Source organism: Jatropha curcas, chromosome 6, assembly GCF_041381405.1.
Source record: "Jatropha curcas cultivar XTBG-Jc1 chromosome 6, XTBG_Jcur_1.0, whole genome shotgun sequence".
Lineage (NCBI taxonomy): Eukaryota > Viridiplantae > Streptophyta > Magnoliopsida > Malpighiales > Euphorbiaceae > Jatropha > Jatropha curcas.
The window spans coordinates 3198148-3224443 of NC_143156.1; the positions used below are offsets into that span (position 1 = coordinate 3198148).

At 36.1% G+C, this 26296-nt stretch overlaps 4 protein-coding genes across 7 annotated transcripts; 3 read left to right on the forward strand and 1 right to left on the reverse strand.

The window, feature by feature from the left end:
- Positions 1-1880: 1880 nt before the first annotated feature.
- LOC110009050 (putative disease resistance protein RGA1) lies at positions 1881-13668 on the forward strand. The gene is made up of 8 exons (XM_089723053.1): positions 1881-5845; positions 11088-11573; positions 11684-11790; positions 12057-12263; positions 12353-12410; positions 12810-13097; positions 13211-13295; positions 13387-13668. Exons 1-2 carry the CDS (start codon positions 2854-2856, stop codon positions 11450-11452), a joined length of 3357 nt encoding a protein of 1118 aa, XP_089579179.1. The 5' UTR covers positions 1881-2853; the 3' UTR covers positions 11453-11573; positions 11684-11790; positions 12057-12263; positions 12353-12410; positions 12810-13097; positions 13211-13295; positions 13387-13668.
- Positions 13669-14250: 582 nt separating this feature from the next.
- LOC105629698 (pentatricopeptide repeat-containing protein At3g62890) lies at positions 14251-16444 on the forward strand. Its single transcript, XM_012211329.4, has one exon. The coding sequence runs from the start codon at positions 14322-14324 to the stop codon at positions 16221-16223; it is 1902 nt and encodes a 633-aa protein (XP_012066719.1). The 5' UTR covers positions 14251-14321; the 3' UTR covers positions 16224-16444.
- Positions 16445-17301: 857 nt separating this feature from the next.
- On the forward strand, positions 17302-24285 carry LOC105629700 (uncharacterized protein At5g08430). 2 transcript variants are annotated; one of them, XM_020677564.3, is made up of 11 exons: positions 17302-17691; positions 17931-18061; positions 18659-18738; positions 19020-19207; positions 19599-20490; positions 21639-21748; positions 21892-21951; positions 22120-22170; positions 22737-22807; positions 23263-23516; positions 23717-24285. In XM_020677564.3, the coding sequence occupies exons 2-11, from the start codon at positions 17967-17969 to the stop codon at positions 24103-24105; spliced, it is 2190 nt and encodes a 729-aa protein (XP_020533223.1). In that variant the 5' UTR covers positions 17302-17691; positions 17931-17966; the 3' UTR covers positions 24106-24285. The 2 variants fall into 2 exon arrangements, with proteins under 2 accessions (XP_020533223.1, XP_089579612.1); XM_089723486.1 differs by lacking the exon at positions 17302-17691 and having other exon boundaries at positions 17714-18061.
- LOC105629699 (Cytochrome c oxidase biogenesis protein Cmc1-like protein) lies at positions 24256-26245 on the reverse strand. 3 transcript variants are annotated; one of them, XM_012211330.4, is made up of 4 exons: positions 26091-26245; positions 25561-25625; positions 24723-24827; positions 24256-24633 (listed from the first exon to the last, which is right to left on the reverse strand). In XM_012211330.4, the coding sequence occupies exons 2-4, from the start codon at positions 25603-25605 to the stop codon at positions 24520-24522; spliced, it is 264 nt and encodes an 87-aa protein (XP_012066720.1). In that variant the 5' UTR covers positions 25606-25625; positions 26091-26245; the 3' UTR covers positions 24256-24519. The 3 variants fall into 3 exon arrangements, with proteins under 3 accessions (XP_012066720.1, XP_012066722.1, XP_012066721.1); XM_012211332.4 differs by having other exon boundaries at positions 26107-26219; XM_012211331.4 differs by having other exon boundaries at positions 25991-26148.
- Positions 26246-26296: the final 51 nt, after the last annotated feature.

Below are 26296 nucleotides of genomic sequence, written 5' to 3' on the forward strand. Positions count from 1 at the left end.
ATGTTATAACAGACTTCAAATGCCATTTTTGTTGCCATTGATTAGGTAGTGTAATTGAATCACATGGCAGGTTCAGGAAATGAATACTTCAAGAACTTGATTTGGTGCTTTATGGAGAATGAGTCGCCTCTTGAATTGAATAGATTCTTGTCTACTCATTTGTGTTGAGAACCTGTATTATGCCCTTGATTTTTCAGAGCCCGGCCTAGCCCCAAATGGAGGGGTTAAGTTCATATGCATGTGGTGGAGGCAACAACGAATTGGTGGTGTGGCGTGCATCTTTATGAGTAGTGTCTTAATTTTTTTTTTATGTATATATATTTTCTTGATATATATTGCTGAGAGCAAAAGAACATATGTTTGATGAGAGTCCATACAACACTGATGTTGTTACTTGGAATTTATGTTGGTGGGTTTTGCAAATAATGGACAAGTTGGTGTTGTGGAGAAGATGTTTGATGAAATGTGTGTGAGAAATATATTTGGATTAAAAAACATTGTGAGGTATGTCATACGAGCATGTATATAGAAGCTTGTACAAGGCTTAGAAAGCTTCAAAGTGGCATGAGGGAGTGAGATATTTTTTTTTTTTCTTTTTCCCAAAATGAGGCCGCGTTTGACAATTTTCTACATGTCTATTCAAGTTTGCTTGAACTTGGTTGCTTGATTCATTTCTTATTGTAGATTCAACAATTGTTACAATGACATAAATGTTTGTGATGAATGCAAAGTTTAGGACATTTAACAGTAATCTAGTTTGCCAAAATGAATGGAAGAGATGTTTCAATATGGAATTGTTTGAGATTTGTGGTTTGGCCTCACATGCATGCTCTTTCACTTTCTAAAAGCTTCTTAAGTGAAGGATTCCATCCAGCGACTGTCCTTTAATGGGGTTTTGGATGCCTGTAGTCAAGCAATGTTTGGCGAATGCATTTCCTTGAGTTGATGATAATTCATTGTGGCTTTCACTCAAAGCCTTGAGCTGGATATGAAGCAGTATGCCATGTGGTTGATCTATTGGGTCAAGTTGGTTTAGTCTCTAAGACCATGAAATGATTGAGAACAGAATTCTCTAACCAAGGATTCAAAGGCCTGATTCAGACATGGAAATAGCTAGCTAGACCAACACAGGACATGAGTGGACTGATTCCAAGGCCATTTTGCAAATAGTAATTTTATAGAAATTGCATTTAATTTTCTCGGTCAAGACCCAATTTATTTTGACTACTTACTTACTTACTGATTGGATGACATTTAACAAATAGTAATTTTTTGCAAATTTAATTTAATTTTTCTTGGTCAAACACAATTTTTTTTTAATACTTAACAAAACCTGTAAAAAGTTCTCATTTGTTTAGACAAAAGGGTTTGCATTGATACTATACAATGATAAAATTAGAGCTTAGTGACATGACGTGAGAATCCTATTAACCAAAAATCCTTTGGACCAATTCAATTTTGTTTATTTCAGTTTTTCATTTTAATAACTCAGTTTGATTTTTGAATTTTATTGCACCTTCAGGGAGAGGCAAAGAACTTTAATTGTGACTAAATTCCGCGATGAATTTAGTTAGTTTCTAATAATAGGATCCGGATATCGGTGTTTTACATGAAAAAAGTCATAATAATTAAACTACTACTTTGCTTATTTCAATTTGATTTTTAAGCTATTTTTGTACGTGAAACACTATAAAATAGCTTGTAAGTCCATTATAAATGTATGCTTTGTACATCAATCAAACCCAATTTCCTAGTCTGACAATTTTCACGACAATAATAAAATAATAAGTGTCATAACACACCGAGATATACAACCGGACAATATATTAAAGTTAAAATCTCATTCCTCCGAAACTCAAAAATTTATATACGATGGGACAATTTAATTTAATCTCAAGTGAAGAAGAAAACCCATAAAATTATTTTACTCTCTCTCTATGAGAAGATTTCTTTCTTTCTTTTGAGTTTTGTTTTGCTTTCTTTTTTTTTTTAATTTTTTTTATTTTCTGTATTTTTCTCTTTATCCAGTAGTAAGAAGTAAGTCATAAACAGTTTAGGGAGAAAGAGTGAAGAAGAAAGAAAACAAATCATTTGCTCTATCAATCTCAATCTCTGTTTTTGCTCTATCAATCTCAATCTCTTTATCCTCTTGAGGTTGGAATTATTCAAAATCATGGCATGATCTATTTTTTCAATTTGTTTCTTATCGAATTTGTCTCCAAAACACAAGCACCAAAAGAAAAAACAGGGGATTGAAATTTTCTACAAAATAAACGGATTGCAAGCATGAGAGTATAACTTCACTCGAGAAGGATGAAGGATTTCAGTGGAGTAGTCGCGAGTATAACTTAACTCGAGAAGGATGAAGGATTTCAGTGGAGTAGTCGCCAGATTGTGTTTATATTTTTCTTTTAGGTGCCATTTTTATTTTTCAGATGTTGATATTCCATGAGGAAGAAGACTGGATCTAATTTTATTTTTTGCTTAGGCTCTCTTGAATTACATAATTCATTTTTTTTATGTTAAATATATATTTATTAAAGAAAAAAAAGATAGAATTGTCATGTAAACTTTTTTGCCAGCTCAAGGCAAATGTAACTCACGCATAATGATAGTTCTGTTGACGTATGTCTATCGGCAAACTATAAGAGGCCACAAGTTCTTTTTACGTAAATTAAGGGGTCAAATTTTGCATTTGGCCGAAGACTAATTGACGCATTTTTCCACTCCCCCCCACAACACTGCTTCATATAAACATGTTCCTTCTCTTCTCTTTGTACCTTAAACACTTTCAAAACCTTGACTTCTAGATTTTCAATTACTTCCCTGTAATTTTCACTCTCCTCAGAAGAAATGGCAGACGCATACCTCTCCAACGTTGTGGGAGGGGTTATTTCAAATCTGGTTTCCCCAGCCCTTAGAGAGGCTAAGCTGTGGTGGGGCGTTAAAGATGAGCTTGACAAACTCAAGAAGACAGTTTCAACTGTCCAAGCTGTTCTGCTTGATGCAGAGGAGCAGTACTCACAGAGTCATCAAGTCAAAGTTTGGATTGATTCACTCAAAGAAGCATTTTATGATGCGGATGATTTACTGGATGAGTTCTCCATAAGGGAATTGGAAAAGAAGGTGATGACTGGCAATAAATTGGTCAAGGAGGTACGTTTGTTCTTTTCGAGCTCAAACCAATTTATTCATAGTATTAAAATGGCTCATAAGATTAAGGAAATTAGATGTGAATTAGATGGGATTGCTGAAAATAGGAAGTTTTACTTAAATCATGAACGTTCTGAGAAGAGGGATGTAATGTCTAATTATCAAGATAGAGACCAAACTCACTCTTCTTTACCTGAAGTAGTCATTGGGAGAGAAGATGAAAAGAAGACAATTATACAATTTCTTTTGTCTTCCAATTGTAAGGCAAATGCGTCGATTGTTTCTGTAGTTGGCATTGGAGGTTTGGGGAAGACAACACTTGCTCAACTCGTATTCAATGATGAGATAGTGAAATCACATTTTGGACTAAAGTTATGGATTTGCATTTATGATAATTTTGACGTGAAAACAGTAGTTGAAAAGATTTTAGAATCTATCACTGGTGCAAAACCTGCAGAAAATTGTGAAATGAATACCTTGAAAAATCTCCTCCACGAACATATTAATGGTAAAAAATACTTGCTTGTCTTAGATGATGTATGGAATGAGGACTATGAAAAATGGTTTCGCTTGAAGGATTTGTTAATTGGAGGTGCAAGGGGAAGTAAAATAATAGTAACTACACGTCTTAAAATTGTTGCAGAGAGGATTAGATCAGATTCTATATATGAATTACAAGGTCTAAGTAATGTGGAATCATGGTCTTTGTTCGTACAAATGGCCTCCAAACAAGGGAAAGTGGAGAGCGAAGAACATGAGCTAGTCGGAAAGGAGATTGTGGCCAAGTGTGTTGGAGTTCCTTTGGCTATAAGAGCAATAGGACGGCTATTGTATTTTAAAGATACAATATCTGAGTGGCAATCCTTCAAAGATAGAGAACTTGCAAATATAGATAAAGAAGATGCTAGTATCTTACCAACTCTCATGTTGAGTTATAACCATCTGCCCTCACATTTAAAATGTTGCTTTGCTTACTGTAGTTTATTTCCAAAAGCCTGTAGAATTGACTTGAGATTCTTGGTGAATCGCTTAGGGTATATTAGAGTATCAGATTCAAAACAAAATCTTGAAGATATAGGTTTACAATATTTTAAGGATCTTTTATGGAGGTCGTTCTTTCAGGAAGTACTAGAAGATCCACTGGGTAATATATTTACATTTAAAATGCATGATTTGATGTCTGATCTTGCTGCTGTGGTAGCTGGAGAGGAGATCAATCTTCTACGATCAGATGCAGAGTGTGTTAAAGTGAAGGAAAGAAGTATGCATTTATCCATTGATTCTGAAGCTCTGTCATGGAGACAATTGCCACGTGTCTTACCTGTTGCAAAGAAGGCGCGATCATTTCTGGCATTCAATAAATCAATGACAAATGAAATTAAAGAAAGACAATTGGATATGATATTTTCTAATGTAAGACGAATAAGGGTGTTGAATTTGCCTAATCTGGCGATGGAGAGAGTGCCACCTTCCATTGACAGATTAAAGCATCTAAAGTATCTCAATCTTTCTAACAATAAACGCATTGAGATCCTTCCTAATTCCATAACAAGGCTCCAGAATCTACAAACACTAGCACTAGTAGGGTGTAAAAGGTTTAAACAGTTGCCTAAGCATATGAAAAAGTTGGTAAACCTCAGGCAACTCTACATTGAAGGATGTTTTAGTTTGACTCATATGCCATGTGGTCTTGGTCAGCTGACTTCTCTTCAGAATTTGCCATTGTTTGTACTGGCAAAGGATAATGGTGTCTCCAAGGAAAGTGGTGGACTTGATGAACTGCGTAATTTGAACAGCTTGAGAGAAAGTCTGGCAATCATTAATCTGCAATATGTAAAAAATGCAGCATCTGAATTTGAGGCGGTGAAATTGAAAGAGAAGCAGCACCTTCAAACCTTGCAATTAGAATGGAAATCGGAAGCTCCCTATGATATTAATAGTGATAGTGATCTAAACGATGATAATAAAGAAATATCATTGGAAGAGTTGTGGCCTCACCAAAATCTGAAATGGTTGATCGTGTCCGGGTGTGGAAAAGTGAAGTTTCCCAGCTGGATTTCTAACCTTTCTAATTTGGTGGAACTTCAAATTAATGGCTGCAAACACTGCCAACGTTTCCCACCGTTAGATCAATTTCCCTTTCTTAAACGCTTATCGATAAAGAATTTCACAGATTTGGAGTACATAGAGAGTGGCATTGAAATGTCAGGATCTGCATTATTCTTTCCTTCCCTAGAGAAACTCTGGCTCGAAAATTGCCCTAATCTCAAGGGATGGTGGAGGTTTCCGTTGCTCAAATTCCACTGTCTTAGTTATTTGGGTATCGTGTCCTGCACAAACCTAACTTCAATGCCATTAATTCCATCTGTCGAGTCATTGTTACTGAAAAGTACCAGCATAAAGTCATTGGACGACATATTGAAGATGAAGATACAATCAAGATCCTCTTCTCCTTCCTCAATTACCCCTGCTCTCTCTCAATTGAAAACTTTGACCCTTGAGAAAGTAGAGGATTTAAAATTTCTAGATGAGGAGTTGATGCAAAACTTCACTTCCCTCCAACAGCTAGAAATTTTTGATTGCCCAACTATAACAACTGTACCCCGTGCCATAAAATATCTGACCTCCCTTAAGAATCTCATGATACGGGATTGTGAAGAGCTAGATTTTTCAGATGATGAGAATGTTGTTAGTCAAAGTTGGCAAGCATGGCACGCATGGTTGGCCAACAACCAAAGAAAATTAAGGCGATGATTGGCCAACCACCAAAGAAAATTAAGGCGATGGTTGGCCAACCACCAAATTCTACATCTATAAATAGAGCACTTCCATAAGTATTTGATATCAACTCGTTTAGAGAGAAATCCATTAGCGAGTTCAGAGAGAAAAGCTTTGGTGAGAGAAAATTGAGAGTAATTTCCTTAAGTGAATTTATGAGTTGTGGGTTATCAGTGTTGTAACACTTTGTATAATTTTTCTCCTTGTTAGTAAAAGATCTGCAGCAGCTCCGGAGACGTAGGCAGAATTGGCCGAACTCCGTTATCAAATTTGTGTGTGTTATTATTCCGCTTTTATTTGGCATTCGCACTAATCTGGTTTTATAGGAAATTTTGCGTAATTTCCCAACAACTGGTATCAGAGCCGAAGGTTTCGGCAGGTCCAGCCGGTTAGATAGCAGTACTGGATTCGTGGATATATTTCAAAAATAAATATATCACGACGACGAGAAAATTACGAGGAGTCTATTGGTGTTGTCCGCTCGGAAAGTCGTTGCAGAATCGACTTAGTGGTGAATAGTAAAACAGTAACGCAAAGTTAGTGGTGAACAGTACTGTTGGCGTTACTGTTGCTGAACCCGTGACTATTCAGCCCAGCACTATTCACGTATAGTACTATTCACGTATACGGTTACTATTCACGTATACGGTTACTATTCACGTATAGTACTATTCAAGTGTACGGTTACTATTCTCGTATACTCACAATCAAGGCGGAGTTAGACTCGAGTGGGAGCAATGGCTGCAGATGAAGGAAAGTCGAAAATTGAAAAATTCGACGGTGCAGATTTTGGCTTTTGGAAAATGCAGATAGAGGATTATCTGTATCAAAAAGGTCTTTTCCAACCTCTCTCAGGAACGAAGCCAGAGGCTATGAAGGAAGAAGATTGGAATCTTCTAGACAGACAAGCACTCGGCGTTATTCGTTTAACCCTCTCCCGTAATGTTGCCTTCAACATAGCAAAAGAAAAGACCACCGCGGGTCTTATGGCGGCTCTTTCCAATATGTACGAAAAGCCATCGGCCGCAAATAAAGTTCACTTGATGAGGCGGTTATTCAATCTACGAATGACGGAAAACGCATCGGTGGCCCAACATCTCAATGAACTCAATACAGTGACAACCCAATTGAGTTCAGTTGAAATTGAATTTGATGAAGAGGTACGAGCATTGATACTTTTGTCTTCCCTACCAGAAAGTTGGAATGCTACTGTCACAGCTGTGAGTAGCTCGTCCGGAAGCAAGAAGTTAAAATTTGATGATGTTCGTGACCTAGTTCTTAGTGAAGAGATCCGACGGAGAGAGTCAGGTGAACCTTCAACTTCTTCAGTCTTGCATACAGAATCAAGAGGAAGAAATTCAACCAGAGGGAATGGACGCGGTAGATCGAACTACCGAGGCAAGTCAAAGGACAGGAGGTCCAAATCCAGGAATCCTAGCAATTTCAATAGCACAAAGACCATTGCATGTTGGAATTGTGGAAAAACTGGTCACTACAAAAATCAGTGCAAGAATGCACCTAAGCACCAGGAGGGGAAGTTAGAGGCAAATGTTGCATCCACCTCAGGAGAAGATGATGCACTTATATGCTCTTTGGAAAGCAAGCAGGAATCTTGGGTTTTAGACTCCGGTGCGTCATTCCATGCAACTTCACAAAAAGAACTCCTTGAAAGGTATACCCCCGGAAACTTTGGAAAAGTATACCTTGGTAATGACCAACCATGTAATATTGTTGGTAAAGGAGTTGTGAAGATTAAGTTGAACGGGTCTACATGGGAGTTGAAGGATGTCAGACATATTCCTGACCTGAGAAAGAACTTAATCTCAGTAGGTCAGTTGGCCAGCGACGGCTACACAATAACCTTCCACGGCGATAATTGGAAGATTACAAAGGGTGCAATGATGGTTGCTCGTGGCAAGAAGAGTGGTACACTTTACAGCACAGGAGGAGCAAGCTATTCCATTGCTGTTGCAGCAAACAGTGAAACTCCCAATATATGGCATCAGAGGCTTGGCCATATGAGTATGAAAGGAATGAAGGTTCTACACTCACAAGGAAAACTACCAGGTCTTCAGTCAATTGAAATTGACATGTGTGAAGACTGCATATTTGGAAAGCAGAAAAGAGTCAGCTTTCAGACAAATAGAAGAACCCCAAAGAAGGAGAAACTTGAGCTTGTTCACTCCGATGTGTGGGGACCAACTACTGTCTCATCCATTGGTGGGAAACACTACTTTGTGACTTTTATTGATGATCACTCTCGGAAAGTTTGGGTTTACTTTCTAAAATATAAATCAGAAGTATTTGATGCTTTCAAAATTTGGAAAGCTATGGTTGAAAATGAGACAGGACTGAAAATCAAAAAGCTCAGAACCGACAATGGTGGTGAATATGAAGACACCAGATTCAAGAAGTTCTGCTATGAGCATGGAATTAAGATGGAGAGAACCGTGCCAGGCACGCCTCAACACAATGGTGTAGCTGAGCGTATGAATCGAACGTTGACAGAAAGAGCCAGAAGCTTACGTGTACAATCAGGCTTACCAAAGCAGTTCTGGGCAGAAGCAGTCAACACAGCAGCTTACTTGATCAACCGAGGTCCATCGGTACCATTGGAGCACAAAATACCAGAAGAGGTATGGAGTGGAAAAGAAGTAAAACTCTCACACCTAAGAGTTTTCGGTTGTGTAGCATATGTGCATATAGGTGATCATGGTAGGAATAAGCTTGATCCCAAATCTAAGAAATGCATTTTCATCGGCTATGGCGGTGATGAGTTTGGATACCGCCTCTGGGATGAAGAAAACAAGAAAGTGATTCGCAGCAGAGATGTAGTCTTTAATGAAAGAATGATGTACAAGAACAGACATGACACAGTTGCCAGCGACTCAGAGCAGAGTGGGCCAGTGTTTGTAGAAGTGGATGATATCCCAGAAAGTCTGCCAAATGAGTTAGTTGAAGATACTCAATCAGAGGAATCAACTGACACACCACAAACTTCTCCTCCAAAAGCTTTAAGAAGGTCTGAACGTCCTCCAAAGCCTAACAGAAAATATATGAATTATTTGTTATTAACAGATGGAGGAGAACCTGAATGCTTTGAGGAAGCATGTCAAACGGTAGATGCCAGCAAGTGGGAGCTTGCCATGAAAGACGAAATGAAGTCTTTAATCTCCAATCAAACATGGGAACTAGCTGAGTTACCCGTGGGAAAGAAGGCACTTCACAACAAATGGGTGTATCGAGTGAAAGAGGAACATGATGGTTCCAAGAGATACAAAGCTCGACTGGTAGTCAAAGGGTTCCAGCAGAAGGAAGGAGTTGACTACACCGACATATTTGCACCAGTTGTAAAACTCAATACTATCAGGTCTGTGTTGAGTATTGTTGCTAGTGAAGGGCTCTACCTTGAGCAGTTGGACGTAAAGACGGCGTTTCTTCACGGAGACTTGGATAAGGAGATATACATGTGCCAGCCGGAAGGATTCTCAGAAAAAGGAAAAGAGAATATGGTGTGCAAACTCAAGAAGAGCTTGTATGGACTGAAACAAGCTCCAAGACAGTGGTACAAAAAGTTCGACAGTTTCATGCACAATGAAGGCTTCCAGAAGTGCAATGCCGACCACTGTTGCTATTTCAAAAGGTTTAAGACTAGTTATATCATTCTGTTACTTTATGTTGATGATATGTTAGTAGCAGGACCAGATATAAACGAAATCAAAAACTTGAAGAAGCAATTGTCAAAAGAATTTGACATGAAGGACTTGGGTCCAGCGAAAAAGATTCTTGGAATGCAAATCACGAGAGATAAGCAAAAACAGGTGTTGCAGTTATCTCAGGCGGAGTACATCAATCGTGTATTGCAAAGATTCAACATGAACGAAGCTAAGCCGGTCAGCACACCCTTGGCTAGCCATTTTCGCCTATCCAAGGACCAGTCCCCTCAGACAGAAGAAGAGAGAAAAGACATGGCCAAAATTCCTTATGCTTCAGCCATAGGAAGTTTGATGTATGCAATGGTCTGTACGAGACCAGATATTGGCCATGCAGTGGGAGTTGTTAGCAGGTATATGTCAAATCCAGGGAAAGCTCATTGGGAAGCTGTAAAGTGGATTTTTAGGTATCTACGAGGCACTACTGAAAAGTGTTTGTACTTTGGTAAAGGAGAACTAAAAGTACAAGGTTATGTAGATGCAGACTATGGAGGCGACATTGATCACCGAAGAAGCACCACAGGTTATATTTTCACTGTTGGTACTACAGCTGTTTGTTGGATGTCACAGGTACAGAAGATTGTAGCTCTATCCACAACAGAAGCTGAATATGTCGCAGTGACAGAAGCCAGCAAAGAGATGATATGGCTTCAAGGTTTGTTAACTGAGTTGGGATTCAAACAGAAAAAGAATGTTTTGTATAGTGATAGTCAAAGTGCAATACACTTGGCAAAGAATTCAGCATTTCATTCCAGAACCAAGCATATTGGACTTCGTTATCACTTCATCAGATCTCTATTAGAAGATGATGTGTTAATACTGGAGAAGATCCAAGGAAGTAAGAATCCGGCAGATATGTTAACAAAGACAGTGACTATCGATAAGCTGAAGTTGTGTTCTGCTTCAGTTGGCCTGCTAAAGTAACAAAACGAAAAGCTGCTGTATTGATCAAATTGTGAAGACAGATTGAAATCAGTCTTCAAGTGGGAGATTGTTAGTCAAAGTTGGCAAGCATGGCACGCATGGTTGGCCAACAACCAAAGAAAATTAAGGCGATGATTGGCCAACCACCAAAGAAAATTAAGGCGATGGTTGGCCAACCACCAAATTCTACATCTATAAATAGAGCACTTCCATAAGTATTTGATATCAACTCGTTTAGAGAGAAATCCATTAGCGAGTTCAGAGAGAAAAGCTTTGGTGAGAGAAAATTGAGAGTAATTTCCTTAAGTGAATTTATGAGTTGTGGGTTATCAGTGTTGTAACACTTTGTATAATTTTTCTCCTTGTTAGTAAAAGATCTGCAGCAGCTCCGGAGACGTAGGCAGAATTGGCCGAACTCCGTTATCAAATTTGTGTGTGTTATTATTCCGCTTTTATTTGGCATTCGCACTAATCTGGTTTTATAGGAAATTTTGCGTAATTTCCCAACAAATGTGAGAGGTATGCAATGGCAGTGCCTTAGAAGCCTACAAGAGGTTCAATTTAAAAATATGGCGAAATTGTCATCCCTTCCAAAGGGGCTTCAATGTGTTACTACCCTTAGCAAACTCATCATTGAAAGTTGTCCTAATTTGGTGTCTTTACCGGAGTGGATGGCAAATCTGACCGGATTGCAATATCTAGTATTGGATAAATGTTATAATTTGTCAGAAAGATGCAGCAACAAAGTATCGGGAGCTGACTGGCCCAAGATTGCTCACATCCCATATATTAACATCAACGGGAGATGGATTCAATTGGTTGGGCATAACAAACCTCATTATGTGGATAGAACTCACATCCCTGACCTTAGTTACGGGAAGTAGCTTTGCATCCTCAAAGGGCATCTCTGATACCAATTTAGACACCTAATAAGGCCAGAACATCTCTTCAACTGTCCTGCATCAAAAAAACTTGATTCAAAAAATTCATCAGATTTTTATTCAAGTATGTCTAATCCCTTCAATCTACATCTTTTAACTTTTCTGTATTTAAGAAGCCAGATTCATCAAGTTATTAATCTTGGATTTGAATGCGTTGCTATACAACTTCGGCAGCCTTTTCATGGGGCCAGGATTCATTCAGTTCGTTAGCTTTATATATTGAACTGCAATATATGGAAGCCAGTGTCCTCCATCAACTTCCTTTTTCGAGCTTCAGTCTTGTAAGTCAATTCAATAACTTATTTTAATTGTTTGGCAATTTATTATTATGACAAGGTTATGTTTAATTTGACAAGGTTGTGTCAAGAGAAAATCAAGTTCTGCAGTAGATATGACAAGATTATGTTTTTCCAACTATTTTTCTATAAACTCATAGAGTTTACCTTCAATTTAATTTGATATTTCAGGAATTTTACAATCTAGGCATTTCCCTATATGTCTCCTTCTAGGAACTTTTTACTATTAACTTCTGAATTTTTGGATTCAGATTTATCATGAAGCAACTTTTCAAGCATTTTTGTTCATGCTCGATCTTCCTTAGAGTTCTCAGAATTAAATCAAAAAAAGGAAAATCTATCGATAACATGTAAGAATCCATCAATTACTGCTTGTGGCCTCTCAATGAGTTCATCTTTAAAGTTTCAAGGAAGAATCAGAATATGGGTTACTCCTAGGATAACAGGTGCATCTGAAGGTCAGCTTTTGCTTTGCTTTTTTATTTTTATTATCAGCTCTTCTTCTTCTATAATGATTATCTAATAAAATTCGACAAATGTATTTCAGAATTGTGCAGTTTAAAGTTGATGCTGGGTCCAACCTACAATTATGCAACACCTAAGTGGTATTTGATCTCATCCTCTTGGTTTTTCTTGCTTTTTCTTTTTTCCTATCTTTTGAATTTCTTATCAGTTATCGGAGTATCAATCAAATTGCAGTCATATATACACGAGCAGAGTATGAACTCTGTTCTTTTTGACAATTTACATGAAACAGGCTCACATGATATCTCTAAAAACTTTTTTCAACTAAAAATTTTCACTGCAATTTGGCAATATTTTGGATTCTCTCTTGGAAGATGCCGAGAGAGCTTTATTATTGTATTTTCTAATATTTGTTTAACTTGACATTTCAAGGTCACAATTTGACATTTCTAATCAGTCTAGAATCTAGATAGATTCTTGATAATTACCCTACGCTAAATTGTATTTTTCTTCTATTGAATCTCCAAATTCTCATAAAGTTTCCCACATTTCCGCTGGCCAAGCTGTAGAAGGTATCGCAAGACAACCCCAGGCGGAGGGAAAAATGGCACTGGGCAGGCATTAGCCCCCATACATGATCTTACAACTTTGCGGAGACCTGTGTTTTTGGTAAACAGTCGGCCGGGCCTGATCACTGCAACCCCTTTGTGAGGAGGCACCCCTTCTCCCGAAGTTACGGGGCTATTTTGCCAAGCTCCTTAGAGAGAGTTATCTCGCGCCCCTAAATATCCATTAAACAAAAAAAGGGTTCAAATCCTTTTTTCGACGTGAGTACTGTTGTTTTTCTTTGGGAAATAATGACAGTCCAGAATTTCTTGATCAGAATTTGGATCCAAATCAAAATCTCTGTGCAGAAACTGACAATTAACTAATGCCACAGGAAAGTCAAGAGAAGATTCCAATTGCAAAGAAAAATTGGCGCAGATGTCGGAATCATTGGCGCTACATGTCAAGTCTTTTGTTAGGTATTCCCTCGATAACTATTCTTTATTTACATTATACTTCAATTAATATCTAAGCCATGATTCTTATAATTATTCTCAAAATGTAATGCAGTGGCTGTCTCTAGCCTTGCCTGGTAGAGATTTTCACTACAAACGATATAATGTTCATCCTTCAAGATCATCTTCATTCTCTGGATTTGGATATGGACATGAGTTTAGTGCCAGTTTTCACAAAGGAACATTTCCCTTTTAAGCTGTCATTTTCTCTTGTTAATGACAAACTCATACGTATACATAGATGGATAGCATGATATCAAAATATCATTTACTTTTATGATAAAGTGTAGCCCTATATTTGTTTATGACAATGTGGTAGCAGACTACTTGTGCCAAATTCATGATCCGAAGATGGTGATTAGGCGTTAAGGTCTTCAAGAAAGTCGCAGTAATATTTCTTAACTTTCCAGAACATTTTAAATCAATTGAATACAATAGCTTTAAAGGAAATTATGCACAAAATGCTAAACAAGAATCACCTCAATCGGATTTCGTAATCCTTCTCAAATCAAGACATTTGCAAAATAGTGAAGCATGTGCAGTAAAGTAATGAAATGTTGTGAAGCTCCCTTTAAAAGCTATTCAGGACTTACTTGATTAAAAGTTGCAGGAATGGTATGACTAATCCTCGAAATTTAGTCTTGTTCCACTAATTAGTTTTCTCGTCTAATAAGTGCATTTTAGACGGAGTGCTAAATAGTTTTTTTTGTGTAAACTATTAGTATCTGAATCTCATTATCAAAAACTGTCTGATCCGATTCAAGGCTCTATCACAGTTAAGGCTCTTCAGAGGGCTAAATAGTTTTAATTAACTAAGAGAATAACAGAGATAAGGTTGTAATTATGATCAAACTTAAAGGACTAAATAGTTATTTACCATTGATTAATGACACATTGGAGTGGCCTTCTAGAAAGGACTATGGCTGCCTTATTGGAAGGTTTCCTTAACGAACTTTCAAAATCTAAATTCCCATTTCAAACTCGTCTTCTATGTTCACTAATAAACCTGAACCTCTTCTTTCCTTCTCGACGAAAATTTCAAATCCTCAATTCTCAATTGCTACATTTCGATCTATTTTCTCTTTTTTTCAGTCCAATTATTGCCCATCAGTCTCTCACACCAAGCAAGCCCATGCCCGCATCATCATCTCCGGTCTCGCTTCCAATTCATCTCTCATGGGTCATCTCCTCACCTTTCTCGCTCTCACTCCATCAACCCCATTTGACTATTCTCTTTCAATTTATCAAACACTCTCATCTCCAACTGTTTTCGCTTCCAATAACATGATCCGGTGCTTTACAAAGACTGAATCGCCACTTAACGCTGTTGTTTTTTACTCATCTATGTTGAGAAGTTGTGTAATACCCAATAATTATAGTTTCACTTTTCTTTTGCAAGCTTGTGCAAAGGGTTTTGGTTTAAATGAAGGGGCTCAGGTTCATGATCATGTGGTGAAGTTTGGGTTTTGTGAGGATGTTTATATTAGGAATGCTCTGATTCACCTGTATTCTGCTTGTTGTCATATTGAGAGTTCAAAAAGGGTTTTTGATGAGAGTCCAAATAAGTGTGATGTTGTTACTTGGAATGTTATTTTGGCTGGATTTGCAAGAGATGGACAAGTTGGTGTTGTGGAGAAGTTGTTTGATGAAATGCCTGAAAGAGATGTTGTCTCGTGGAATACAATGATTATGGCTTATCTGCATAATGGGGAGCTTGAAGAATGTTTAGACTGTTTTCGAAGGATGAGAGAAAGTGGGTTTATTCCAAATGAGGCTACATTGGTGATGATGCTCTCAGCATCTGCGCAGTTGGGTTTGGTTGAACACGGTCGGTTGGTGCATTCTATTATAGATTATTTGGATATTCCAATGACAGTTGCTCTTGGGACAGCTCTCCTTGACATGTATGCAAAGTGTGGGTGCATTGAAAAGTGTAGGCTTTTCTTTGACAAAATGCCCCAACGAGATATTTCAACATGGAATGTTATGATTTGCGGGATGGCATCACATGGCCTTGGAAAGGAAGCTCTTGCACTCTTTGAGAGGTTCTTAAATGAAGGACTACGTCCAGTGAATATAACCTTCATTGGTGTTTTGAATGCTTGTAGTCGAGCAGGTTTGGTAAGGGAGGGCAAACATTATTTCAAGATGATGACAGAAAATTATGGCATTGAACCAGAGATGGAGCATTATGGCTGTATGGTTGATCTCTTGGGTCGAGCAGGTTTAGTCTCCGAGGCTATTGAAATGATTGAGAAGAATGTTGTTTCACCAGACCCAGTATTGTGGGCAACACTTCTCTGCGCCTGTAGGATTCATGGATTAGTAGAATTGGGTGAAAATATTGGGAATAAATTGATAGAATTGGATCCAACATATGATGGACATTATGTACAATTATCCAGTATTTATGCCAAGTCTAGAAAATGGGATCAGGTAGTAAGAGTTCGAAGGCTGATGGCTGAAAGGAACACTAGTAAAGTTCCAGGTTGGAGCTTGATTGAAGCCCAGGGAAGAGTCCATCGATTCATTGCAGGCGACAAAGAACATGAGCGTTCAATAGAGATATACAAAATGCTCAATATAATTGAAACTCGTGTAGCTGAAGCCGGCTATGTTCGTAATTTATCATCAGTTTTACATGACATTGGGGAGGAAGAAAAAGAAAATGCAATTAAGGTGCACAGTGAGAGATTGGCAATTGCTTTTGGGTTTTTAGTAACAGGAGCTGGAGATTGCATTCGAATTGTAAAAAATTTAAGAGTTTGTAGAGATTGTCATGAGGTCACCAAGATGATATCCAGAGTTTTTGAGAGGGAGATTATAGTGAGAGATGGAAGCAGATTTCATCATTTTAAGGAGGGGAAATGTTCATGTCTTGATTATTGGTAGAATAAAACCATAAGCATTTCTGTTCAGTGGAGTCTCCATTTCTATTTTTTGTCAGGAAATTTCTAACATAGTTCTTTACAGGGTAGATTAGAAATAAGAACTTACCTGTCTGCTTTACCTTGTAGCTTGGCGTCTTTTTTTTTTTTTTTTGGCTTCTGCTTGTGCATTATTGATTCATCCTTTCCTTTATAGGCAGGTTTAACCATTTTTATGTTTCCTTATTATTAAGAGCCATACAATTTATTTCTTTCAATAGGCAACATTAATTAGGAACTGCCACATTGATGGTTGCTGTCCAGGCAGCAGGAAATTATTATTTTTTATCTGTTACTGTTATGCTAAGATTAAATGTAAGGTCAGATTTTAATAGTTCACTGTGTCAATGGAAATTTTTACCATCCAAGACATTATTGATTTCCATAGAAGTAATTCATGAAAAAGTTATCCATCACCTACTGAGATGGGCTCTTCTTTTTCATAGTACTGCCAATACTTTCATTTCTTCCAATTTTTCTTTTCTAAATTAGGTTGAGGGTTAAATTTGTAAAAGCATAAGTACTTTACAATTATCACAAATCCAAATTACTAACTTATATAAGTTACGATGTGTCCTTCAATATCATGGTTTTTTCTTAAGAATGAGGTACAAAGATTATTTAGAGCCAAATGGATATTTAATTTTAAATTAAAAGACAAAAATTTTCAAAATTTTGTAATGAATCAATAGAAGGCCTTGATTAATATCACAAGAATAGCAAAATAGAATCAAGCAATAGTGTGTAGTTCAAAATAAAAAAATTAAATAAATTCCATTTACTTTCATTTCGTTATAAGTAAATAATAAACAAAAGATTTCTCATAATTACAACACAAATAAAAAAAAATACTAAGGCTAGAACTAATAAATGCTCCATCAAATAATTGATAAAATCGAGAAAAAAATCTTCTTTTTCTTACAATTCACCATATATTTAAATTTAAATTTATTATATTATACATACAAAACACGTTCTTAATGATAATAATAATAATAATTAATAATGTGTAAAGTGTAAACCTTCTGGCCAGCTTTGCAAAATTCAGAGAAGGAAAAAGGAATTATTGCTTCCAATGACAGTCTTTAGTTTTTGCCAATTCCAGTAAATAAGACTCAAATTAATTTTTCTATTCGCATTTTCATTTCATTTTCTTTGTAATAATTTCCTAATAAGAATCATCCAGTTGGCGTGTTTATTTCTTGCTACTATATAAATCACCATTTTCTTTTGTCTTTTTAACTTCTCTGGTATTCTAAATGCTATCAACAGCTTCTATTATCTTCTTTATCATAGGAAAACGAAAAACGCCAATGTTGCTTGTTAGCTCTTGTTTCCTCATAGGTTCTTCTTTTATCGTCAGTGGATTTTTCAGTCTCTCAATAGCTTAGTACTTTGAGCGTTTCACCCCCAAAAATTTTCTCTACAGCGTGGTAGTTGATGTTCTAAGTTCAATCTCTAAGTTTTTTTTTTTTTTTTTTTTTTTTTTTTTGAAGAGAACACACACGAAAAAAAATACTTTCTGAGAGTTCAAAGTATCTTTTGTTGCATTTTTCTCAAATGGGTTCTTGGATAATCTTAGGATGAGGCCATCAAGCTGCTATTTTTGTTCTTAAATGGGGTTTTGCTAAGTAAGCAAACTAGGCTTAACTCGTCTTCTGATATTTGACAGAGTAGCATTGTGGGTTTGGAGAGAGCTTAGGTGAACATGGGTAGGAAGAAGAAGATAAATAAGGAAGAGATTGCTGAGGAATGGTGTTTTGTTTGCAAAGATGGAGGTTTTATGAGGGTTTGCGACTACAAGTAAGTCTATTTTTCCTTTCAACTTTCAAGGGTCCACGACCCTACTTAATGTGTAAGTCTAACAACTTGGGATCTCTGTTTTGCTTGAGGGCCAAGAAGGGCTTTTCCTATCTTTGCACAGTTTCCTATTTTGGGCTGTTCTGGTTTTGGGTTGCCAAGTTGTTTCCTTTGTCATTTCTATTATTACTTTATGACGCACGTGAATTGCACGTGAATATCCACTGCTCTTCTGCTCACTGTGCCTATGAAGCTGTGATACATCTTTGAGGTTGAAGACTAGAAATTGCATAAACTGTTGGTAGCTTTGGCTTGAAATCTAATTGATGATTGTGAAAGTTATTTTATGTGTTGGCTTCTTAAGATTTGCCATTGGTGAATCTCTATAGTTCTCTATTAGTTCAAGTCTTCAAGATGCTACACGAAAGCTCTGACCATGTAATCCTGCTATTTTAAATTATGTCCTTTGTAGTAATCCTCTTAAATTCTGTGAAATTTGATGTATGAGATGATAGTTCACATTTGGTGCAGAACATGGAAAAATGTGGATAAGCTTTAACATAAACATATTATTATGTATTTATAACCTTCTGCGTTCAGGGATTGTGTTAAAGCATTTCATCCCCAATGTGTGGAAAATGATGATTCCTTCTTGGAGAGTGAAGATCCCTGGACCTGCAGTAAGTTGCTAACTTTAATCTATAATTGCTTTACTGTATTCAATCATTTTCAATGAAATTTTCCTATCTAAGATGAAACAGATCAAAGACCATAAAAAAAATATTTTACCCAACAAACCAGAATGCCAAGTCTTCTAGTAATATCCTAGTATTTTACTGTCTTAAAGAGTGTTCTAGTCATTCATTGTCTATTCTAAACTTCTAAACTTTCTCTTGTTGATTTCACCATTTATATTTTATCATTTTTCCAAGCCCATAAGATAATTACTTTTACATTTCAGAGTGGCATTTTTGCTTCATTTGCAAGAATACTCCAAAATTTCACTGCTTTTGCTGTCCAAAAGCTGTATGTGGACGCTGCCTCTGCGAAGCTGAGTTTGTTGCAGTTAGAATGAAACGAGGATTCTGTATTCACTGCTTAACACTTGCAAGATTTATAGAAGGAATAAAGAATTCTGATTCTGATGAGGTACGATTACTCCTAATTAAGTTTTCTACCATTCCTGCTTAAAAAATTGTCCAATTAGATGCTATGCTAGAGTTGCTAGTCGTGTAAAAATTCTGGTAGCTGTTCTAAGCATGTTTGCATTTTGTTTAGGAATCCATTGCTGCTGAATGTTCTTGTGATTAAAGAAGTAAATAAACAATGTAATTGAAAATATTGGAATCAATTGGCATAGTCAAATTGATATAAAGGTGTGATCGTTAGATTATCTTTTTCTTGTATCATTAGGCAGTATTTGTAAGTAATAAGTTCAGTTACAGAAGCAATTCCTTAATCCTTAGTCCCTTGAGCCATCCACACTTTAAGCTTTCTAATTCATTGGTTTCTCATTGGCTGTATGCTTGTTAATCTGTAGGTGAAGATGGACTTCAATGATCAAGATACATATGAATTCATGTTCAGGTATTACTGGGAAAAAGTTAAACAAAAAGAAGACTTAACTTCAGCACATGTCCGTTATGCAAACAATTTGTTTAATAGTGGTAGAAATGCTGGAAACTTATATGATTCAGATGATATTTCTGAAGGGGAAGAAGATGTTAGCGAATTTGAAGATGAAAATATATTTGATATTAATGATTTGAACAATAGAAAAGGACATAAAGCAGTGAATAAGGTGAAAAGAAACGAGGGAAATACTTATACAACAAAAAGAAAGGTGAAGTCAACAAAAAACGAGTTCAATGGATGGGGATCAAAACTCCTCTTTGACTTCCTTGCTTCCATTGGTAAAGACACAACCCAACAATTATCACAATATGATGTTACTAGCATCATAGAAAGATACTGCATTGAACACAAGCTTTTTCACCCAGAGAAAAAGAAGAAAATTATACGTGATGTATGGTTGAAATCTCTTCTAGGAAGGCAATCAGTTAATAGGAATAGTATACATAGCCTTTTGACACCCCATTTTGCTGAGAATTTTGAGCAATCAGAAGATGAGTATGGATATGGTTCAAAAGATAAGGATGAGAATATCTCAATAGCATGTAAAAGGCAGCGAAACTCAAGCAGAGGTAGAAAGTCTCAGGCCAAAGAAGCAGTGCCAGATGTGCAGCAAGGCTATTTTGCATCTATCATCACTGAAAACATCAGGCATCTCTACTTGAATAGAAGTTTGGTGGAGGAGCTGTCAAAGCAACCTGAGACATTTAATGCTAAGGTAATAGGAAGTTTCGTGAGAATAAGATCTGATCCATTTGACTATTCACAGAAAAATTATCATCAGCTTCTGAGAGTGACAGGTAATTCTCTCACTGATAGCTATACTACTGATCCATATTTGCAAAAGGTTTCCTATAATAAGGCAGTCCTGGGGACAATTCACAAACCTTTTTTATTGTCTTCTTCCTTGTGGGTCAAAAATTGCACTTGCATCAGAATTTCCCAATGCAAGAGTTAAGCTGTATAAATGAAAATGCATAGATTATACTCCCTCCGTTCTTTTTATATAAAAACAACTAATTTTTCATTAAGATTAAGAAAGTAGTTTAATCAACTTTTTTTTGTCATTTTTTTCCTAATTTACCCCTAATATATCATTTATTCCTCCTCTAATATCAATATATACCTTAAGTTATGTTTCGATCTTCAACGAGGTCTTAAATGCTTTGTTGGAACAAAGGGAATAAAAATAGTTGCAAAAACTGGAGTTCATGCACTGACCTGTGGAGAGAAATTCATTTTTTGTCCTTTATTTGGGAAAAATATGAAAATCTATGTTCAATTAACCTTACAACTGCCTTTGATTATTGAAAATATACTTTAAATATTGCGCAATTTTTTAAATATTCAGCGAAATCCGTAAAAATTCCTTTTAATGTGGTCAACTTGAAAATTTTGTGACCTTTTTCTATTCAAACTTCATTTTAATCAATGCTTATATAACCTATGCGAGCACATTTTTTTTGTACAATGGAAATTGATGAAAAAAATCTATTCTCCAAAATTTATTCATATTAAATGCTCATTTATACTTTTATCTAGCATTATCCTGAGAATCTCACAAAAGATTAAAACAATGGTAAAATATATTTTCACATTAGCATGGTTTCCAAAGTTATCAAATTAGGCAAAATTTCCTATATAAAAAAAAAACACTTAACATGGAAACTTTTCTTATATAAAAAGAAGAGAGGGAGTAACTATTAATGGTAGAAATCAGTAAGTTCCAAATAATCAAGATTTCTCCATGTCAACTCAAGCTCTGACATTTTTCTTCACCTCACTTGTTTCTTGTTGCATATCTACGATCTGTTTGTGTTGTGTACATGCAATGTGGGTGTCATCTGAATCAAGTTATATGTACAATCTGAGTGGTACATTTTTTCCAACAATCTTGATGTTGTAAACTGGAGCCACTTTTACCTATAATTATCATTAATAATTACAGGCATAAAGAGAACTTCAGGAGACGAAGCGAATTCAGATATTCTCCTACAGGTTTCCAATATGCCAAAAGACATACCCACTTGTAAGCTATCAGAAGATAACTTCTCTAAGGTAACAATAACATTTCATATTTGAATGGTTACTTAACCCTTTAAGCTATATAGTATTATGAAGATAAAGAAGCAGTTTAGCTGATTGATGCAAAGAACTCTCCAATGTGATCATTTACTGATTTGTGTTGTTTTATTTTTCAGGAAGAATGTGAGGATTTGCGACAAAGGGTGGAACATGGTAGACTAGGGAGACCTACTGTTGTGAGTGTTTCTTGATTATGAACTTGGTGTCACAAGTATACACTTTTTAACAGCTTGAAAATTTTCCAAAACTATAAACCAATTTAAGCCAATTTGTCAATTACTTTTTAGATTAACTGTTAACATGTAGACATAACTGTTGCATGATTTTTTCCCTCTAACTGACAGGTGGATTTCAAGGAAAAGGCCACAAGTCTCCATGAGGTTATAACAAAACATGTATGTACCCCCTTAATCATCTAGAGAAATAGGAGTTGAATAGTAAAAGGGACCACTCATCTCATGAGAGACTGGATATATGCAATAAAACACCCAAAAAAGAAAATTATGGTGAAGAAAAGTGACTTGAAACTGCATTCAACAAGCAAAAGAGGTGGTCTCACTCAGATACTTTATTGTGAGCTTTGAAATTATATACTTGACCTGTAATACTTTTTCTGCTTAATGTCAATTTAGACTGACAATATGCTTCCAAAGATTTTTCAATGTTTCACACAAAAAAAAAAAAAAAAAATCTCCTTTCGTGGACAATTTTGCTTAAATTATTTTTTTTTTTTAAGATCTTTTCTTGTGGGATTTCGAGAATTTTAGTTTCTGATCTTTCTTCCTCTTCCTTCTTTTCCACCTGGAATCAGGGTTAATGGACCAGCTCATGTTATTTTAGACTCTCTGTTTCCTTACAATTTTAAATCCTTCTTTAATCTCTTATTTGTTTTGTTGTGTGCTGACTGCATGTTTATCTCCTTCTGACTTTGCTTTCCTTTCCAAAATCCGCTATACCCAAGTGGATTGTGAAAGAGCTGGCTCGATTGCAAAAATGTATTGATCAGGCAAATGAGAAGGGATGGAGAAGAGAATATCCTTTGATATTGTATTATATCACACAAATTGAACTTGGTAACCTTTTCTGAGAGCATTTGAATGGTTCAATAAAATTAAAATGTCAACAATGCATGTCTGTACACATTATCAGATGTGGGAAGCTTTTCCAAGCAACTCAAAAACTTTTTTATCATTACCTTGTTCTGCCATTTACTCCATCTAGAACTCATTGAGACAAAATTATCATAAATTCGCAAAAACCTGAAAGCCCAAAAATCTTTAATGGAAATGATGATGCTATTTTCTTATCAACTGGTGAGTCTTATTTCATATTTGTGTGCCATGGATTCTTTGTAACATCAAACTTATCTTAGAGATTTCTTGTTTCTTTCTGTGGTGTCACGCCACATATGCTTATACATCAAATTTTTGTGACCAATCTCATAGAAAATGATAAGTGATGTTACCCTTAACTTCATTCTTGGGTACGTTTTCTGAGTACATGGAAAGGTTGAAGCTGCTTCAGACACCATCAGAACAAGCACGGTTGTCAGACGAGGTTCCAGAAATAATTGCAGATGAAGCAGAAATTGAACCTGCTGACAAGGACTTGAACAGGAAGGATGAGAAGGAAAACAATACCTCACCAAAATCAGAAATCAGAGAGTTGTCGAGGCCCTCTACAAAAATTTCACGAGACAATGGGATCTCTTCCAGCTCGAATGATGGAGCAGATTTTACAGGTCAGTTACAGTGAACCAGAGTTTTAATTTTTTTTTTCTTTCCCTTCCATATGCTTCATGATTAGTAATATGATAGGGAGATGAACATGAAAAAGAAATGTTTCTAGATTCTAATATCAAAACTTAGAAGTTCTTGTATCTTTAGGCCTTAATAAATTCTAGTGTGCTGAAATATTTTGTTTTTTCTTCTATTCAACAAGGCAAATCCCAGGTTGTTCTTCCAGAAACACAACATCAGCCTGGTAATTCTAGTTCTGGAGAAAAGAAAGTTAAACCAGCGGACATTGAGAATGAAGAGATGAAGAACAAACAAATTGCACCAGCCATAGAGGTAATTCAGTTAAGTGATGATGAGGAGGAAGATAAGAGCGTTGCATTAAGCAAGCAAACACCAGAAGATCTAGATTCTCGTATATGGCACATTGTAAGTCCACATGGTATCAAAAAGGACCATTGCTCAATGAGTTTGCTTAAAGAATGGAGTGATATTTGTCCAGTATCTTTGAAATTCAAGGTTTGGAAGACTGGCCAGAGCCCTGAAGAAGCGGTTTCTCTGGCTGATGTTATTCATCAGTTTTTTCCAGTTTAAGTGAACAAAAGTTTAGCGTTGTCCAAATCTGCCTCATACAGAAAACCATAGAGATATAGCAAAGCTTTGTACAAAATCCTTATAGAGTTTTAAAGCGCAGCTTATTCTACGAGTCGGTACAAACAGATTACTTTATTCAGAAGGAACCAATGCAAATGAAATTTATAACTCAATTAATAATGACTACTTGCAATCGTACAAATAGATTAGTTGAAATTTATGACATTTTAAGAAGCTTTCTACTGGACTAATCTGATTATTTTTCCAACCTAGAAAAAAATGGACAGATAAAGCATCTTACATGATATGCAAATATGCAATGACCTAATCCCTCTCAATTTTACAAAATGATATAGAGTCTAAATTTATAATCCAGCAAGAATTTTGACCTGTTAACCACTTCATTCGTAGAGTTCACACAAAATTCTTCTCCTCTGGACTTCCCTCAGCAGCTTCTCTCCTTAATGCTTGAAGCCTTTCTCTAAGTTTCTTACTCTGTTCAAAATTTGCCTTCCGCTTCACAGCTTTCTGAGGAAAAAGTTCAAAATCTAATTTCAATTTCTGAATATATATATATTTTAAAGTAAAAAAAGGAGACAAGCAGAACAATAACTCACTTCCTCGCGAAAACACCGATCAAGCTTTATTTTAAGGTCTGTGCATTCACCAAAGAATTTTCCTATAGGATGGTCCAAATGACACTTCTGGAACTGTTCAATAATCTGCAAAATATTCATGCTGCTTGATTTACAAAATGAAAGCTTTGAACATCAAAGTACTTCCAAATCTAAATATAGCAAAAATAAATAGCATAAGTTATATTTGACTTCTCTTCTCTTGATAAAGCATCAATAACTTAGGAGGGTTAAGATCTCCATAATATACTACAACTTTACGCCTGCCAGTTCAAGCTCAGGCTGACAAATCCTTTAGGACCAAATACTGTAAAATACAAATTGATTTTAAGGATAGCGTTTGAACATCTCATGCATAAGGTTTGATTTAAAAGTGGCATTCGATCCATGTCTTACAGTGGCAACCAGATAAAAAAAAAATGAAGAGATAATATCCATGCTTTTGGCATAGATGAGATAGTATCCCAAATAAAAACTCAACCTAACTTTACAAGCACATAGCAGGGGTGAATGCACTGGTGTCTATCAAACCCAAGTTTATGGAATTTTTATTTTTCTCCTTCAGAATTCATTTGTCAAAAGAGAATTCACTTTTCCTCCCCAAAAATGTCCTTCATCGAACAAAGTTGTCATCTGTAATCTAACAACAATTTGTTCCACTTATCACCACCATCGCTGAACCCATGCCAACAAATCTACAAAGTTATAACTGATAAATCCAATACCAAAACCATCTGATAAAATAGATTTTCCTATTGGCACCAAGTAGTTTGTGGAAAATGAATCATAATAAGAAACAAAAGGCACAAGGCAAACTCACCTCAGCACACATTGGGTGCCTATGCAATGTCAAAGGTGGATGCATTTTGCTGCAAGAATCCAACCCTGAAAAAAGGGTTAATATTAATAGATACTAAGCAATCAGAATCAAATTCTCCTAGAAAAAAGATAAGAATAAAATACTCAGACCATAAGCAGTTTCACCTTAGCAAATCCTAAATTACCATATTATTAGACTTAAAAGATTAGCATATTACTGAAATTGGATAAAACAAACTAGAAGGTAAAAATAAAATAAAATTAAGATGATCTGCATAGAGAAATTCCTCAAGCAATGGAAGAAAACGGATTACTCATCGAACCCAAAAATACCAATATGGATATAAATAAATACACCCATGAACATGTATAAAGCGCTATGCTCACATATTTTTCACGAGTATATGAAGAAATACATAAATAAAGAGTACCCAGATCAAAAGGACGGCAAATAAGCCGAGTTGAGAGTCATAAAGAATCCAATTCAGTTGGGTGAAAATTGATGAAATTGAGAAATTTGTTAAAACGCACCGATTTTAGTTCGTACCGGTCTTCCCTCTGGAAGTAGACAAGTAGTAGCTCCCGCAGGTGGAACCGTGGAGGCAGATAGAGAAACTTCAGCCGCTAGTTTTTGCTATAAACAGTTCATAAACGACAGCATTTCATTTTCTAGCAATGCAATAAGACGACAGTCGTTTATGCTTTTTAAGATTTCTTCCGTTTCACGAGTTTTCTTT

Excerpts from the sequence above, each read along its gene's own strand:
- LOC110009050 (XM_089723053.1), top strand. The coding sequence starts at position 2,854 with ATGGCAGACGCATACCTCTCCAACGTTGTGGGAGGGGTTATTTCAAAT. Across the intron at positions 5,846-11,087 it reads AGATGATGAGAATGTTGTTA|GTATGCAATGGCAGTGCCTT; the intron begins GTCAAAGTTGGC and ends CAAATGTGAGAG.
- LOC105629698 (XM_012211329.4), top strand. The coding sequence starts at position 14,322 with ATGTTCACTAATAAACCTGAACCTCTTCTTTCCTTCTCGACGAAAATT.
- LOC105629700 (XM_020677564.3), top strand. The coding sequence starts at position 17,967 with ATGGGTAGGAAGAAGAAGATAAATAAGGAAGAGATTGCTGAGGAATGG. Across the intron at positions 18,062-18,658 it reads ATGAGGGTTTGCGACTACAA|GGATTGTGTTAAAGCATTTC; the intron begins GTAAGTCTATTT and ends TTCTGCGTTCAG. Across the intron at positions 21,749-21,891 it reads CAGAAGATAACTTCTCTAAG|GAAGAATGTGAGGATTTGCG; the intron begins GTAACAATAACA and ends TTTATTTTTCAG.
- LOC105629699 (XM_012211330.4), bottom strand. The coding sequence starts at position 25,605 with ATGCATCCACCTTTGACATTGCATAGGCACCCAATGTGTGCTGAG. Across the intron at positions 24,828-25,560 it reads GGCACCCAATGTGTGCTGAG|ATTATTGAACAGTTCCAGAA; the intron begins GTGAGTTTGCCT and ends AATATTTTGCAG. Across the intron at positions 24,634-24,722 it reads ATCGGTGTTTTCGCGAGGAA|AAAGCTGTGAAGCGGAAGGC; the intron begins GTGAGTTATTGT and ends CTTTTTCCTCAG.